General features: G+C 56.2%; 1 protein-coding gene across 1 annotated transcript in view; it reads left to right on the top strand.

The window, feature by feature from the left end:
• Positions 1-8,770: 8,770 nt before the first annotated feature.
• The window catches only part of IGSF9B (immunoglobulin superfamily member 9B), a 58,157-nt gene continuing 49,015 nt past the window's right edge, over positions 8,771-17,912 (top strand). The window contains exon 1 of the mRNA XM_048968207.1: positions 8,771-8,803. Coding sequence (XP_048824164.1) covers positions 8,776-8,803 — 28 coding nt within the window. The 5' untranslated portion in view covers positions 8,771-8,775. The remainder of the gene's footprint in view (positions 8,804-17,912) is intronic.

Raw genomic sequence — 17,912 nt, 5'->3', positions numbered from 1 at the left:
CATTGCAGGGAGCGGGATCAGATGGACTATAAGGTCCCTTCCACCCCAAACCATTCTGTGATTTGAAGTCAGCCTGGGTGAGAGCCGGCTGTGCGTCACCGGCTGTCAGTGCGCTGTGATGGGGATGTAATTAAGATGCTGTTGAAAATCAAGCAGCTGGAATGAAAGCCAAGCTCTTCTCTGTTCCACGAGCTCGGCAGAACGGGTAGAAATTAAGGGATGTAAAAACGTATTTAACTTGATAATGTGGTGGATCTAACTCCCAATGCTAATGAGGAGACTTAAAGGGCTGATCTGAGCCTGGTGAAATGAATACGAAGGCACTCATCAGTCCTAATGGCCAGATGGGACACTTCAGTGAGGATGCGGGGGATGGACTCGCTCAATAAGACTTGATGGCTTGCAGCCCAGCAGCACCAATCTTTGGGCCGGGTCCCCATTGAGCAAGGAGTCATTTTAACCTGCTTCCTTTGGTCTGAAGGGATAGAGATGTAAAATCCAGCACCACAGGCTGCAATCAGTGATCTCAGAGGACAACACCAGGGAATGAGATCTGGAATATCACCTCATTTCTATGCCCAGCCCTGTGTGCTGCCCCACGGCTGTGTCATGGCACAGCAGAGCCATTGGAGATGTGAAGCTCGGCAAGCAAAAGGAGTCACAATCAATATTATATGAGAACCACTGTGCCCGTCAAACCGGGATGGCAAAGTGCTGCAGTGTACAGCATTGATTTTCACACACAAATGGAGCTCCCCTTTCATTATTTAGCGGTGAAACAAGTAGCTAGAATAAAATATGCACTGAGAGCAGCCCTGTGCATGCAGGGATGTATTCAGGCGTGATGAGGGGCAGCACAAAACTGCCTCTTCCCATGATCTCATCAGTTGCTGAAGCTCTTCCCATCCACCCTCAAGAAATCTGCAGGAGGGGAGGGAAGGAGAGCACGCTCTGCCAGGGAGCAGGGACGGGCATTCTCACTGCAAGGAGGGGAGGAAGGTGATGGGGAGCAACTTGGGAGAGGAACACCTGAAGGCTGTAGGCACAAACACAGTGTTTGGGGTCTGAAGGCAGCTCAAAGGGAAAGGCCATCTTCTCTGAGCTCACAGTGCCTGGAGGGGCTGAACGGAGGTTCAAGCCCTGCTGGGAAGAAGCTGCTCCAACAGCCTGCGCCTGTCATGGTGACTTCCAACAGCAATGCACGTGGGCAGGAATGCTGTTCTTCTGTGGCCCTGAGGATGCTGGCACTGAGCTGTGACACCTGTGTGAGGCCGTCTGTAGCCTTGAGCTGTCCATCTGCACCTTCCCCTGTGTCAGGTCAGTGCCAGCCCTCGCTCTTGGTGATGCTGTGCTGTGCCAGGCCCATGGAATGGGGAGGGGGGGGCACGGCGTTCAGTGCTTGTGCTCCCACTGCAGTGCCTCTCCAAGCTTAATTCAGCATCTCTTTATTTTTGCCAGCCACAGTCTAGACAAGCTGTTGCTCCCCGGTGTCACAGCCCATGACCCCACTCCTACGCCCGCCCCATCGCTCTTCCCTGGTTCGTGTCAGGCATATGCTCGTCTATTTTGAATGCTGTGTATGTGTGAGGCTGAGTCGCTCTTAATCTCGTCTCCCTCCCGGGGCGTCAGTCACTCTGGCATGTGCCTTTTCCCTGTCTGCCTCCCTCTGTTTATGGACAATGGATATTTTTAACGCCACCCTTTAATTAGAGGTAGCTTTCTCTGGGTGGTTTGCATGGAATGGAGCTCACGGGGCAGGCACAAGGCGCTGGGGGCTGGCCCTGCGTGGATCATTCCTGTTCAACACCAGCTCACTGTAGGAAGAGGAAGGGCCGTGAGCCAATCTCACTTAGCAGGGCTGGAGAACGAGAACAACACTGATTAAACAGGGCCTTGATTCAGATTTCCCACATAGAGATCCTTTCTCCTTGGCTTCCAGCACCCCAGCATCCCTACCTGCCTGGCTCTCAGCATCCTCCCAAGGCAGGAGGGATGCTCAGCCCCCAGCCGCATCCCCAGCACAACACAAGGCAGCTCACTGTGCACAGCCCTTCCCAGTCCCCACCGTGCAAGCAGCATCTGGCCGAGCCATCAGGCAGCAAGCACCCCTCGGGCACGCTGCGTCCTGCTGCTCTGTTCACAGCCAGCTCCTCTCCCCTTCCCCATCCCCCAGCACAGCACAAGGCCAGCTGGGCATCATCACGTTCCATTGCACGCTTCCCCTGCCAACACCGGCTGGGGAGATGGCAGAGCCACGCAGAGCAGCAGGTTGGGCCCTGGCTGGTGACCCAGCAAAGGGCTCAGTGCTGCTGAGCATGGAGCTGGTGACAGCGAAGCATCACCTCCTTCCTTGTTTAATAAGTGCCTTGGGTTTCACCATGCTGGCTCTCTGCTAGCAGGGCTGCCTGAATAAAGCAGATTTTAATGCTCCTTGTGACTCCCATGGAAATCAGCACTGTGCTCACACACTGCAGGTTGCTGGGCGAAGAAGAGTCAGAAGTCTGGCTCTCCTTGATCGCTCACACAGCCACTGGCGATGTCTCCTTGTCTCCACCTATGAGATGAGTTTACCAGGTGACACATTTGCAGGGCTTATCTCATAGCACCAGTGTCTAGACTGCCTTGGTGACTGATAGCAGTGAAGTTTCTTGATGTGTTACTGCATGATATTTTCTGCTGGGGCTGTGCCCCGTGCCCTCTTGGTGCCTGGCAGCAGCCAGGTTGCAGTGCTGAGCACAGCACTGAGCTGGGTTTGGAGGAGGAGCAGGGCTCTAATCTACCAGTCGAGTTGCACTCGTAAAGGCGATTAGACATATGCCAGTTAATTCATAGCAAACAGGATGGAGGGAGAATTTGCCACTTAAAAAGGGCAGACGAACAAGCCCATCATTCCTGCCACTCTCGGGTAATACATGCTGACATAAGCCCTGTTTAGCTGCAAGTTTAGCATTGCTAATCCTGCTGGTCCACGCCTCTGGTTTTCCATCCTCCTCATGGCATCTTTCTTCCCCTTTCTCTGCTTTGCCCTTCTCTCCTGGTGCCCACATCTCTTTGGCCTTAGAGGGAAATACTCTGGGGTGGGTGCTGGGTGCTCTGCTCAGAGAGTTGGCTCCGTGGGGTTCAGATGGAGCACAGTGGTACCCACAGATGTCAGTGTGAGCACTGCAGGATGCCTGCTACGTTGTCCTGTGGATCCTTCTGGTTCTCCATCACCTTAATGATGTGACTGTCCCAGCTGTCCTTGCTTGGCTGACCCACCCACACAGAGCCCATGGATTTTCCTGGCGGTGCTGTTAGAGGCTAAGGCAGCTTGCCCTGCTCTGAGCCCTCCCCCGCAGCATCTGAACCTCATCCCTGACCTGGTCGGCTGCTGGGAGTGGATGGGAATCCCAGAGATCCAGAGCGTGCAGCTATAGGGCTGTGCTTCTTTGGGTCAGGGGGTGGTTGGAGGGATGAGGCTGCGCTGTGGTGCGTCGCTGATGCCACAACACGTGGATATTTTGGCACGGGATGCGCACGGTGTGAGCGCTGCGGGGCGCTGGGGATGGCGGAGTGCCGGCACGGGTGGGAGCCGAGCATCGCAGCCTGCCCGTGCGGAGCTTCAGAACGCATTTCTCCAGCCCAGGGGTTCCCCCTCGTGGCAGGACGCTCCCTGCTCGCCGCATCTCCCCGCTCGCCTCCTGCCTCGAGTGGCGGCGGCGGCTTTCATTCATTTATTTATTTATTTAAAATGAAGTTTTCAGAAGATCGAATGGGAAAAATGAAAGGGGAAACAGGCTGATCTCCTCTCTGTCTGAAAGGTGACGCTGGTTCAGCTTGCAGGGACTGCGACCCGGGTGCCGACCGAAGCCCTTCTCATCCTGCTGCATGCACGGCCAGCTCAAACCTTTCTCTGGGGCACAGCCTGCAGCTCGGGGTGTCTGCATAGCTGGGAACCTCCCCTCTGCATAGCGCTCATCATGGGGGCTCGTTGGAGGATGGTCGGAGCGCATTGAAGCGCAGCCGGCGGCACCCACGCGTGGCCGGGACCGCCAGGGGGAGACCTCGGCCGCGGCACGGGGAGGTTCTCCGGTTGAGAGCAAGGATGGCAGCGCCCGTGGGCCCGGGTGGGGTGAGAGGAGCGGGCTGTGCGGGCTCTGAGCTCCTGCCTGAGCTGAGAGAGTCCGCAGTGCTCCGGGACTGCACTCCTGAGCTGTGCTTTGGGCACTCGCGTCGGCATCCCTGCCGCGATGGGTTCCCTTTCTCTCAATAGCCATGGCTGTGTAAAGCTGTGCTTCAAAGCTTGGGATGGGGAATGAATAGAAGCAGGCCCAGTGCCTTTTGTTTTGATGGATTCCATTTGTTCTGTATAAACAGCTCCTTCCCTGTGCCAAGGCTCGGCTCCCAGGGAGGGTTGGGGATGCAGTGGGTAAGGGACGCAGCATGCAGCCCCAGTGCAGGTCACCCCACTGAGAAAGGTGGATGCAGGGGAGGGCTTGAGGTGTGGACTCCCACCTTCCCTCTGTCCCCATTGTAAGTCTGGTGTCTCCCTGCCTCAGTTTCCCCACGCAGGAGATCTGCTCAGGCTCCTTCAGGTCTGCCAGCAGGAGGATAACAGGGGTGAAGGGAGCACTGGCAAGAGCCAGCGGGGCTGGAAGGACCCGAGCCGTGAGCCCAACAGTGTTCACATCCAGCCCCCCCACCCCCAGCAGGAGGAGGGGTGGATGCAGCAGGGGGACAAAAACGGTCCATGCTGGGGCTGCTCCCCCCACCCCGGCTGAGTCAGGGCACTCGCGGTCACGTCCCGGGGGCTGGGTGTGGGCCTGAAGGACGCAGCTGCCTCCCCGCCACGTCCTCTCCTCTCCTCCTTCTGCTCTGCTTCATCATCTCCTGAGTCATCGTCGCTCCCTCCTCCGCCGCCGCAGCCGAGCACAGCGGATCGGAGCGGGGCAGCCGCGGGGCTGCAGACGGGTGAGGGGTGGGATCGGGTTTGTGGGATCCCCTCCCGCTTCCCAGTAGCACCCAAAGGGTTTGGAGGGAATCCTGTCTCCCTCGGTGCTCTGTTCCTTCGGTGCCCGGAGCTCTGTCCTATGGAAGGGAGTGGGGCAGGGATGGGGCAGGCTCGCTTCTGGCTGCTGGGGTAGGAGAGGCTGCTCTGAGCAGCACAGAACCCGGGTGCCAATCCCCGTGCCCCTGGGCATCCTCTTCCCAGCGCTAATCCCTTTCACCGCTGACAATTTGTGCCTTATTAATTCTAATTTGGGTTTTCTCTCCCAGCCGTTCCTTCTTATGCCGCCTTTCCTGGGCTGCTCCCAGATGCCACCTCACCACGGCAAAGCTTTTCTGAAGCCCGTTTATCCCCACCTCCCCTCTGCTCTCCCTCTGCCCATCTCCGTGCTGATATCTGGGTCACGGCAGGGCAGATAGCAGCACATCTCCCATCTGCTTCCTCCCCACTCCTCCTCCTGCCTCTCCTGTGGGCATCCCCCGGTCCCTGGGTACCACAAACACCCGGGGTGCCGCAATCAAGGAGGATGCTGAGAGCAGAACGCAGCGGGTCCTGCAGCAGCATCGGGTTGTGCTGGCAACCGCAGGGACAGCGCTGGCATCCCAACAGCCTCCCCGTTGTGCCGGCGGCTGCGACCCTGCGCCGGCAGAGGGGAACAAGGGCTGCTGTGTGTGCCCTGCACGAGGGTTGGCCCGTGGCCCCGACATGCATTCCTGCCACGGGCAGGGCTTTCCGGGCTGCGGGGGGGGGAGGAGGGGGGATGTGCTGGGACTGTATGGGGCTTGTTGTGATTTTCTTTTTCCCTTTTATTAGAAGCCTATGAGTGTCTTTTCGAGCAATTAATCTGGGTCATGACATTCACCGAGACTGGAGAGCCTGGGGCTCGTTAGCACCCAGCACGTGGTCACCTGCATCTGCCCGGCACCAGGAGCAGCATTCGGTCCAGCTTTAGCTTTTCCATTCCCAAACGTGGCCAGGAGCTCCCACCACCGACATCACAGGACCTGGCTGCAGGAGCTGGGAGATGGGGACCACTGGAGCCTCTCTGTGCTTGGCTGTGTGTGGAGCAGCATATGTGCTCGGATCTGCTCCGTGCCTGCTGTTTATCCGCTTCCTTCGAGTTAACTTATGTTTCCTCTGCTGCCCATCTGTCTCCTTCCCTTCCACTCTTCCCTCGTCTCATTGCACACAGCGAAGGGTCTCCATCCCCAGCCACCCAGGGGTGGCTCCATCCCTCCTGACCACATTTGGGAGCAGCTCTGAGCCCATTCCTGCAGAACCGCCCTCTCCTCCCCTTCCTTCTCTCCCTGGTGCGTTGTGCACAGGGAGCACCAATGCTTTCTGCCCCTATTTCTCCAGCCTGATGGATGTGCAGAGCGTTTCGGCACCTCCGAGGCCATTTTCTGTCCTCCTTCATCTCCTCCCCCTGCACACTGTTTGCATTTCAGATTCATTTGATGTTTCAGCAGCGAGGCAGGGAAGCCCCACGTGCTCCCTACCAGTGCTTCCACCCGGAGATGGGCTATTAGGGATCCCCGGGTTCTTCAGGGAACACAAAGCACCAAACGCCGTATCCCGCATGCACCTGCTTCCCTCGCTGCTTCAAAGAGCCCTTGTGGCTGCTGCCTCCCACTCCTCCAGCTTTTATTTATAGTCTGCCTTGCTCTCGCTGCCTTTTTTCTCCCCCTTTCCCCAGCACAGCTGAGCTGCTGAACTGGCAGTGTCGCGGGGATGTTTCTCCATCAGCTTGGCTTCACGCAGCCATCGCGAAGGAAGCGGAGGAGAAACTGTGCCTGAGAGCCTCCTCACTGCGCTCCTCCTGAGCACTGAGCATCCTTCATGGGGAGGGCTTGGGCACGGGGTGACCACTTGGGACCCGAATTTCTGACTTCCCCAGGTGCCATCAATGCGAGGGACGTTGCTGTGTCTCTGCAAAGGACAGCATAGGTCTTAGAGGTGGGACATCCCACCAAATTGTCCCACTGACACGGTGGCTGGGAGCTGGGCTGAGGTCATGCACACTCATGATACTGATGGTGGCACTGATGCTCACAGCTTCCTCCCGTAGCTCTGCAGCAGCACGAACACAGGGCCCAGATGAGGTTTTCTCTGTACTTTTCCCTGTTGTTTTTCCTTCCAGGGAGCCGTGCTGATGGGGCTGGTGCTCATCTCTGGTGCTCGCTGCTGCTGCCTGCTCCTCTCCTCCTGGGGGAAGGTGGTGAGAGGACACGGCAGGAGGAGGGGGAGGGAGAGGGAGGGACCGTGGACTGAAATAACAGCCCCACAAAATAATAACACAAAACACCATCGCAGAGCGGTGGGTTCACCATCTGCTGTGTGGGTGCCGGAGCAAGAGCTGCACGCCAGCCCTGCGCCTGGGTACCACTGAGTGACTCAGCAGCAGGAGGGAAGGAGGGATGTGCTGGGATTCCTCTGCCCTGCGTGCCCTGAGAAATGACCTGATCCCATGATGGGGACCGGGGGGAGGAGAGAACAGCCCCCCGGGTGGCCGTGCACAGCCAGGTGCTGCGGGGTGCCATCAAGGTTGGGGTCACACTCTTCAGGCCTCCAATGTTTTCTTGGAAAGGGGGGAGAATCCAGGTGAAAGCAGAGGTATTTCTTAGGAGGCACGTTTCCATGGCACCCAGCAGAGAGATGCTTTGCCACAGCCCTGCTGCTCCGTGGGGTCCCTCAGCACGGCGAGAGGAGCACAGTGTCCCCTGGCCACCAGCACCCCGAGCCCAGTGTCCCAGTGTCACCACCACCCTGAGCGCAGGGATCTGCAGCCTTCAGGATCTGACAGGTGGGACATGTGCTATCCAGGTGTCCCCAGATGTCCCCTGATGTCCCCACCATGCCATGGTCACAGGGATGCTGCATGGCTGGAAACCGTATGTCACCCCAAGGTGTCCCCAGATCCCATCCTTTTGGTTCTGGGAGCATCATGTTCCCAGATAACATGGTCCTGCCTGTGCTGGTGATGGAAACAAAAGCACCATTACTCACTGCCAGGGAGGAGTGGCTCAGTGAATTACTCAGCCCCTCCATCAGACAGGTCTATTCTTCACCCATCAACCTGGGGCAGTGGGGAGGAGGAGAAGGAGGAGGGCAGCGGGGGGATAATGGCTCCCACCGACTGGTGACAGTCTCCAAGATGGGAAATCTGAGCCGGGGGGCACAGCCCTAAGTCACTGCCCACTCCCAAAAGACAGTGGGTGGAGCACAACTGGGGCTGTGGTTTTGCTGGGAGAAAGCTGTGACAATGCAAAACTCATCCATGCAGGTGACAGCATAATGCTGGGGTGGCATTTGTGGAGGCAGAGGCTCGTACCCTGGCCACCAAAATTGTAGGGAGTGAGGCACTGGTGAAAGCATCACCCAGGCTTGCTCTTGGCAGGGCTGGCTTGGGGAGCTGAGCATCATCAGCACATGGATCGAGGTGCTAATGGCACAGAGCAAGGGATGAGCCAGCAGTGGATTTGCAGCCACACATGCTGCCTCTTAATGGAACCAAATCCTTGACCTGGGCTCAAGCAGAAAGGGGATTTGAAGTGGTGAACTGCAGTGGTTTGGAGGCGTGGGGTGGGAGGAGGATGAGGACAAATGGGGATGGATTTCCCAGGGGGCATCATCACGATGAGGAAGATGCAGGTGGGGAGGGATGGAGCAGTGAGGAAGGAGAACCTGGAGCCTCTCAGCCTCTGGGGCACAGCTGTGGGTGGTGAGGCTTTAAATAAGTGAGTGGGGGAGGGAGGAGCCCTTTCTGCCTCTTCTGCTGTTCTGTGCTGATGCCATCACCCCTGCTCTCCCAGCCAGGTAAGGGATCCCATTGGGGCTGTGCAGCTTTGGGCATTAGTAGTAGATTAGGAAAGCTTGTTTGGTTTGCTCTGCATGTGGGGAATTTGCTTACTCCTGCTCTGGATGTGCTTGTCCCCCCCAGGGCTGGGTGTGGGCACTCCTGGCTGCACGGAACCCCTCTAAGCTCTGGGTGCTGCCACGGCTGGTTGCCTGAGCAACTGTCACCCTCACCCAGCATCCATCACAGTGAACGTTTTGGTGTTATCACACCCTCAGCACAGCAGGGCTGCAGTGACAGATGCTGCTGGGGGATAAAGGTCACCCCATCACCTTGCCATCCGTCTCACAGCAGTCACAAGCACCCGCTGGATGTTGTGTCCTGGTGCTGCCAGTGTGAAGTTACCCAAGGAGACTCCATAGGAGGTTCTGCAGAAAAGCAATTAGGATTTTAGAAGCGAAGGGGAGCTGCTAATTGACTCTATCCATGCAAGTTAATAAGGTGTTGGTGCTATTGTTTAACTGCAGATGTGAATGCAGGTTGGAACTGGGAGGCTGCAGATCTGTCCCATGGGCATGGAATGCGTGCATGGAGTATTTGCATGGAGGCATTCCCAGGGTCTCAGGTGGTCTCAGCAGTGCCTTGCAGCCCCCATTCATTGCAGCAAGCTCTGGAGGGCTGTAATTAATTTGCTCCATGCATGCAGGGCTCGTGTGCCCACCTGCTGATGGGTATGCAACCCTTGGGGCTGCTTTACCACTTCTGTGCATCACCCTGTGAGCATATATAGCAGCATGCAGGCATGCCTCAGAGCTGATAAGAGCTGACAAGAGCAGCCCTGGCTCTCTTGAATGAAATTGGCCAAGGTGTCCCGGGTGCTGCAGGAGAGCTGGGGGAGATGTTAATAGAGCTGTGGTAGGAGATGGGCTCCCCCAAGCACAGGGATGACGGCATGCAGGAGGGGCTGTCAGAGCGAGGAACATGGGCGGGTGGCAGCTGGTGTGAAGAACAGGTTGATTGGGGTGGGTGGGAGGCATCCGAAGGTGTTTGTTTTCCAGGGGAAGGGAGGATTTGAGGAGACAGAGCGCTGCAGGCAGGCGTTGGGTGCAGAGCTGAGAGGATGCTCTGCATCCCAGACCTTCCTGGAGGGGAGGGGTGGCACTGGGAGGTGACCTCCCTGTCCCTGCAGAGTGACGTGAGCCTGTCCTGGTCCCTCGAGTCCCATTTGGGCATCTTGTGTGGGTATGGGAACACATTTCCCACTGCCACCCCCTTCTCCCCACTCATGCTGGGGTATTCCTGCTCCTTTTCTGAGTCGGATCCACTTCTGAAACAGCACTTTTGTCATTCAGTGACTTAATTTTAAGCGCAGGAACATATTAGTCAAACAGATCTGAGTTCTTTCAGTGCTGTCTAAGAATGAGCACTGCCTCTGTGGGTCAGAGCTGCAGCTGGGGAAGAGCAGCAGGTATCTGGGTACTCCTTCATTACACTGGAAAGGCTCTGTTCTGTATTTTTGTCCAAACCCTCCTGGTTTTGGCTCTCAGATTGCTTCCCAGAGGGAAGCCCAGCATGAAGGCACCCGCTCAGCTTCCAGCTCTTTTCTCATTCCAGGCTCCTGCGAGGGATGCCTGGAAAAAAAATAATAGTGAATCAGCCATTCCCCAAGCACAGAGCGTGATGAGCTCCTGCTGCTCCCCGTGGCCCTGCTGCTATGAGCAGGGTGCCTATGGGGATGATTTGCTTGGGTTTCGTTGGCCAGGCAGTGCCACGGCTCTGATGTCCTCACCAGGGAACATTTGCATGCTGAACACCTTTGCATTTCTGCAGGTGTTGCAAAGAGCTGGGCTGCGCTTTCCTTTCCATTGCCAAAATATATATATATATAAATAAATTTGATTTTTTTTTGCTGATGAAAGGGGTCAGACCCAGGTGGTGAGAGCTGAATGCAAATGCTGATGGAGGACACAGATCTCTGTCCTCCAGACCACTCCATGCACAGCGCCTTGGTGAGAAACGCAGAGCAAAAGCAGGCGAGGGCACGGGACAGAGAGATGCAAAGGGCTGCAGAGCTCTGTGCAAGGCTGCTGTGTCCTTGCCAGCTGGAGGTGACACACGTGCATGTGGCTGCTTCCTTTGGCCCCGTGCTCCCAGCACAGCAGAGCCCTGCTCCTTCCCTGCAGTGCTGAGGATGTGGTGGCCATGCAGATCCGTGCCCAGCACCATCAGAGCTTCAGCACAGCAGGGAAACGGCGCTTATTTGCTGCGACAGCTTTGCAACAGATTCTCTGGCGGAGCTGATTGCAAACTGCAATCTTAAACTGTAGGACGGCTCCTTTTTCCAGCCTGGGAGTGTGAGAAACAAATTTGTTTGGGTTATAAAAACATATTAAAAAGCAACACATTTTGTTGTGCAATATACATCGTTCTTCATGCCAATTTTTTTTTTTTTTAATGAGTGCCTTCCAGACAAAGACGTTCCTTATTAACTTTTTGTGGAGGTAATTGCTGGGAAGGTGGCTTGGGGGAGGTGTCAGGCAGGCTGCGTCTGCAGGTAGGAGCTGCAGGGCTGGGAAGTGTCTGGGTTTCCTGGACAGGAGTGGTTTTTTGCTCAGCAGTTGGCCCCAGAAGCGTGAAGGTGTACATCAGGATGCACAGGTCTTGATGTCCGTAGCTCTCAAATACAACACTGAGTGCTTCCCTGGATCCTGGGTTGACATTGTCTGGCTTCAAGCAGTGTTTTTGGGTGCTACCAGCCTCCTTCACCCAGGATTAGGGGATAGCAGCCTTGGGTGTCCAGTAGTGGGCATCTCTGGTAGGAGCTATGTTGGGTGCCACGATCCTTATTAATCCCTTTCAACTTGAGATATGATTCTAAGGCCCCCAGGAGCTGCAGGGAGGTTTCAACTCCGATCTCAGTTCTCTCAATGTCACCCCAACAGGAGGCAGGGCCAGGAGATGGTTCCAGCTGGGTGTCATCTCCAACTGGTTTCTGTGCTCTCCTTCTGCTTGTGGTGGCTCTACCAGCTCACTGCTGGTTTGCGTTGGGGTTTTCTTGGAGGGGACACAATGTGTGAAACTCTGTGTGCCCACCTGAGCTCCTATAACTGGAGTGCTGTGTTAAAAGTGAATATAGGACTTCTAAGGAAGGGCATCCCAACAGGCTGGCCAGGCAGGGCCATCAAATACTGGTCTAGTTCACAAGTGTTGCATCTCCTCCCCATGGCCTCCTTACAAGGTGTTAAAAGCACAGCTGGACATCGCCTCTCCCCTTCAGCCATACTTTTGTGGAGCTGCTTTTCCTGGTTGCCCACCTGTGCTGGCCTTTGCCCATCTCTCCCAGCTCCTGCTGTGCCCATGGCCCACCTTGGGGGTCTTTGTGGCTCTGCTATGGTGCCATTGTAAATGAATTAATCACAGCTGACCCCTGGCCCATCTTCTTGGCAACTCTGCTTTCCCAGGTTGGCGTCAGCTGCTCTTCAAATCAAAGAAAATGCCTGTGGGTTGTTTTTTTCAAATGACACTAACTTTGATTGGTAATTAAAACACGCTCCATTTAATTAGGAAGGTATCACACAACCTTTAGAAACCCAACTATTTTTGTATATTTACTCCCATTGCTTGTGTTTTCCTTAGTGACTTCAGCTCCAATTACAGCCACCTCCTTATTAAACCATCAGCTCTTAAATAAAACCAGCAGCTAAAAATACAGCGTGGCCACTGAGTGCCATCCTCACACCTCTCCCATCAATCCATGGCTCTTACAGGCAGACCCTCCTGCTGCTCCCAGCTCCATCCACGCTTTGGTTGATCCCTGTGTTCCCCTTGGATTGGGGCAAACTGCTTCTGTTCTTTTTTCTGGGTTTGTTCTCCATGAGGACCTCCAGGAACCAGTGCAGCTCTGGCACTTGATGCTCTGGCTCTGCTCCATAGAGGTTTCTCTCCACCTAAAGCAAAACCTTGCTGGTTACAGGCTCGGGGATGGAGGGCTGGCTTTGCTCCAGCGTGGCCATGGGGATGCTGTGGTGGGGTCAATCTCCTGTCCTATGCAAACAATTTGGAAAGCCTTGCTGGCTTGCTCCTTAAAAGCTCATCTTGACGCGCCTCCAGCTGCAATACGGTGCTTGCCATTGCTTTAGCAGGACTGGGGGGAAACAATCTGCTTTCACTCACAACATTTTGGGATGATACATGTATTTTCAATACGGGAACAATAGCCATCCTGCCAAGCTAAACACGAGCTGTTCCCGAAGTTGTTGGCGTTTTGCTTTTTGCCAAGGGTCCGGAGAGGAGGCGGGTAGGCAGCCATTAACTCTTAGCAGCAGCAAAAAGGTGGCACGTTCCTGCGCTGCGGGAGCAGGGAGAAAATGAGTCAGAGCAGGAGCAGGGTTGGAGCAGGAGGAAATCCCCGGCAGGTTGCAGCGACGCACGTGGATATCGGTGCTGCGCTCGGAGCCAATTGGACTCGGCGCTTTGGGAAACCGAGGCAGGAGGTGTGGTGTGCGCAGGAGCATCCCAATGCTGCCTTGGTGGCAGGGGTGGATGCTGAGCTCCCCGCAGCACCGAGGTAATTTCCCAAAGGTGCCTTGAAGTTGCCTTAATGCGAGCTGTCAAAATGATGTAGAATCGTGCCTGGCGGGCTGTGCCGGCTCCCTCTCTCTCCCGATACATCTACCGTGACAATTTTGTCAAAGCTCGTTTTTGAAAAGCTGTTTTGACGGGGTGCTAATGGCTCCTTCTTAATCATGCAATTGTGAGCTCTGATGTCCCTAAACGCGGCGAGCGGAAGCGGTTTCTTTCCCTTATAATTAAAAAAGATGCTCCTATTGGGTTGGAAAGAGAACAACGGAGGGGTTGGAGGCTCTCAGAGCTCTGCTGGCAGCCCTGCATCGCGGTGATGCTCACAGCCTGCAGGGGCCCCGGGTGGTGCGAACCCATTTGTGGGGTGTGTTGTAGGGGATGGAGGGGATGCAGGGCTGGGGCTGCCCCGGAGCAGGGAGCTGCTGGGCTCGCCTTAATAAAAAGCCAGGTTAAAAATAAAAATCAATAACCATCAGATTATTGAGATGGGATTAATATCAATTTTAAACACCAACTCCCCCACCCCAGCAGAAATAACTACCCAGCATGGCCCTGCTAATGAGATCGGGAGCCTCAGCAATCAAGGCGGAGGATTAGAGATGATCAGAATAAATCCCAAATGATGAGGGATGCTTCCAAAGTGTATCCTTGCAAGACCCCACCAGCACGGACCCCCAGGGCATGGGCTTTGTGACCTGGCTATGGGTGCTCAATGTCTCCTCGTGCATCAGATCGCTGCCCCAAGTTCTGAAGAATCTGATTGCTGTTGGGTCAGATCCCATCCATCCACAGCATCTCATGGGTTCCCACTCTTTTAGACCTTGGGGCACTGGGGGTGGCATGCAGACCTTGCCCAAAGCCTGCTTGCCACACCTCAGTTCCCCAACCACCTCTCATAGCCACCCTGGCTCTCCAGCTGTGCTTTCCCTTTCCCTTAATCCCCATGTGTGTTTTTAATGTCTCTGCATGCCTCTAAGCTCTTCCGAACCCGGAGGCCAAATGCTCCTTGTAGGATTCAGATGTCTCCCCTGTGGATTAGATGGGATGGCAGCAAATTCCTTGTAATTTCCTTGTGCGGGTGTATTATCTGCTTGGGGGCAGTGGGGGATGTAGGGGCAGCTCCTGTGCGTTTCCCATCCATGTAACATGTGCTCAAGGTTGGTGAGCAATCCTTTGCTTGGGCTCTGACTCAATTACTCTGCTGGAGCTGGATGGATGGGAGTTTTTTAGGGGAATTTCCTTTGAGGTTGGGGCTGTGTGGGATAAGACAATGAGGCTTTAGCTCTTCTTGCTGCAGCCCAACAGCCCCCACCCAGCGCTGGTGGGTGCCGTGGGCATCCCCGCCGCCTTCCTGGGCTGGGAGCATGGATTTGTCTTTCTGATGCCTCAGTCAATGGCATCGACCGGGCTGGAGTGAGGAATCAATTGTAATTGGGTCGGAGGGCCCCACGCCGGGTGCCAGAGGAGTAATTAGAGCAGTGGAGGCAGTGGGGGGCTGGCTGCTATGGGGTCAGGACCTGGGGCATGTGCTGGGGTCCCCACGGCATCCCAGGGTTGGCTCCCGTGTCTCCAGCACCTGGGCTGCCCCGGGGTGATGAGAGCAAGGGGAATGCATGGACATAGAGAGCAGGTGATGGACATCCCAGTGGGGACCAGGTTTTGCTGTCTGGGGGGGGGTGGAAAGGGAAAATTTCCCTGCAGCAGCCCTGAGCAACCCGCAGCTGGGATGCAATCGATGTGCAGGAGCTGTTCCAGCTCTCCCTGCCCTTCCAGCCTGCAGCTCGCTGGCAAATCCCACCCACACAGAGCTGGGCTGCTGCTGCTTCCAGCACAGAGGCTGGGGGGAAAGGGCCCTGCTGCTCTCCCCCAGCACAGATTTCTGACGATCTGGGTGGGAGGTTCGACTCCAAACTGTTCCTTGCAGAAGGAAAGTGGGTCTCGTGCATGATGGACGCCCCTAGATTTTTCCTTTATGGGGATGCAAGCGAGCAGCATCCAAGCTCAGCTTCGGGGGATGCTGCATGCAAACGGGCTTGGGAGAAAGGCGGGGGTGGCTTTTGGTGCTGGTGGGAGGATGGAAGGGAAAGGAGGATATAAACTTGGGAAAAGGTCAGGCATGCTATAAATAAGTGGCATCCGGCAAAAAAATGTCAGCATGCAGCAGCAGCGACACACCAGCCTGGAGATGGAGAGGGAAGCTGTTACGTGAGATTGTGTCTGTGGGAATTGGGGTTATGGGATCTTGGGTGGCAGGGCACAAAGGGAGGATCTCCCTCTGCTCACCAGCTGGGGATGGGGAATGGACCGGGGCATGCATCTGCTGCGTGTTGTCCCGTGGTGCAGGCTCTTACAGGCTGTCCTGCTGCTGTCTAATGGGGAAAATCCAAGGTTGGAGGCACATTTCCATTGCCTCCTCTCCCAGGACCATGCTCAGCTCGTTCAGGGTTAAGCTGGGTAGGTGGGAGGCTTCTGGCCATCCATCCAGAGCTGTGGCTCATGGATCCGGAGGATGATGCAGTGATAGGCAGGCAGGCAGCACACCTGGAGCCTCTCAGCATCTCTGGGGCTATTCTGGGTTTGGGGGCTGCCAGCACACGAGGTGCAGTGCTGTAGAGCTGCTCAGCCCACGCTCACACCCCATAGGTCCCGCTCTGGGGCATCCCCTGTGTTGTGCTGGGAAGGTGCTGTGCTCCTGGGCTGATTGCACATTTGTCCCAAAGTGGTGTGACTCGCTGCCTAATCATCCTCCCCAGCAGCCTCTGAATACAGAGCTGATTGCTGCCTGGTGGCGGGGGAGCAGATTCGGGGCCAAGCCCAGCTGTGGGAAGAAATGCTGGTGGGGAGCTGAGAACTGGCAGATTCATCTCCCAAGTTTGTGCCTTATCCCTGGGAGCCGAGTGCTTCTCCTCATCTGGCAGTGGGTCCAAGCATCCCAGGGACTGAGAAGATCCCAGCTCTGTGCCACAGACAAATCAACCAGAGGGAGAAGGGCATATGTGAAGTTGTGCAGTGGATAAAGAGCTGCATTCCTGGTTTCTGGCTGGGGATTTGCTCCCTGCCACTGCAGTGTCATCTGGTCATCACCCTGAGCTTCTACATCCCTTCTGGCTTAGGAAAGGTTTCAGGCTGTCACTGCAATGCCCTGAGCCTGGCACAGGTCCTGGGACAGCATGGGGAGTGGGCACGCTACATTTCCTTGAGCCCATCTCCATGGTATCTGGACTGCAGCAGTTGGAGGGCCGTGGCCTCTTTTCCCTCTGCTCACATGTGCACATAGGAGAAGGCAGCTTGCACTGTGCTGGCCTCAGGTGATGCTGTGCAGGAAGCTCAGCTCCCCAGTGGGCTGTTTGCAGGGGGCTCTGCTTTGCCCACCTGGAGGGGCAGGGTGGCCCCTCTTTGGTGGCTAATCGCAGGAAATAAAGGGTTTTTTCTGACTGCTCAATGCTGAGCACAGTCCTGCAGCCCTACTCAGCCCCCAGCAGTGGCTGTTTAGGGCTACCCACTTGCAGGAGCAGCAGCACAGTGAGGATGTGCACAGCTTCAACCCCTGCTCCCCTGCAAACAAAGGCAGCTCTGAGCCTCCCCTGTTTCTTGGCATGCTATAACAGAGCCCTTCTCTCTGGCAGCAAAAGCCCTTTCCAATCCCCAGCATGCTGCAGCCCCTTTCTGCTTCCCCTGCCAGGGAGGCTGCAGCCCAGCCCAGCACATGCTTGTCCCCATCCCTGTGATACGGGGATCCAGGGGACCTGGCCACAGAGCCTTGGGAGCCAAGCACGCCTGGCTGCAGCCTGCAGCAAGCAGCAGCACAGGGGGGAGCACTCCTGCCACCAGTAATTACCGGCGATGCTGCTGCTGCCACATGATTTGGGGACGTCAGCAGAGTGTGTCACTGCTGATGACACGCTGCATGTGCAGGGTCTGGGGAGGATGCCAGGGCGAGATGTTGGAGTGCTGGGACTCAGAGTTGAGCCAGCCTCACTGCCCCGACCTTCAGTGAGTCACCTGTCCCCCATGGTGTCACACAAGTGATCCAGCCCTTCCCTCCTGCACCAAAGCCCCGTGCCTCAGTTTCCCTGCAGCGCAGGGGAGGCTGCCGTGGGGCTGCGCTTCCCCCAGAGTGTGATGCTTTTTGGGGATGTGCTAGGGGGAGGCCAGGACTCAGTGTCGTTACTCACGGCGATGACAGTGCCGATGACAAGTCCCCAGCCTCCAGGAGCACGTGCTGTGCCCAAATTCCCTGTGTGGGGCTGCGTTCCCTGTGCCAAGAGGCCCAGTGAGTAATGGGGTGGGCGGCGGTGCTGGGGCTGTGTGGGAGAGGGATCTGTGCTGTTGCCAGGAGGGGACAGCGATGGGTGCCTGCTACCCCTCACTTGAGGAATGCCTGGAGGGGCTGATGTGGGTCAGGGTCTGCCGTCCCACCTGGGCTGCATCTGCCCCAGCATCTGCCCTGTGATGATGGCTATGGATTTTTCCCCATATAGTGATGCAGTGTGGACCCTGAGCCTTTCCCAGTGCGGTCACCCTTTCCCATGGTGCTGCAGAGAGCCG

This window comes from Lagopus muta, chromosome 22 (assembly GCF_023343835.1).
Source record: "Lagopus muta isolate bLagMut1 chromosome 22, bLagMut1 primary, whole genome shotgun sequence".
In the NCBI taxonomy this organism is placed as follows: Eukaryota; Metazoa; Chordata; class Aves; order Galliformes; family Phasianidae; genus Lagopus; species Lagopus muta.
Note: the sequence above shows the minus strand (reverse complement) of the source record. Positions and strands in the feature narration are given on the sequence as shown.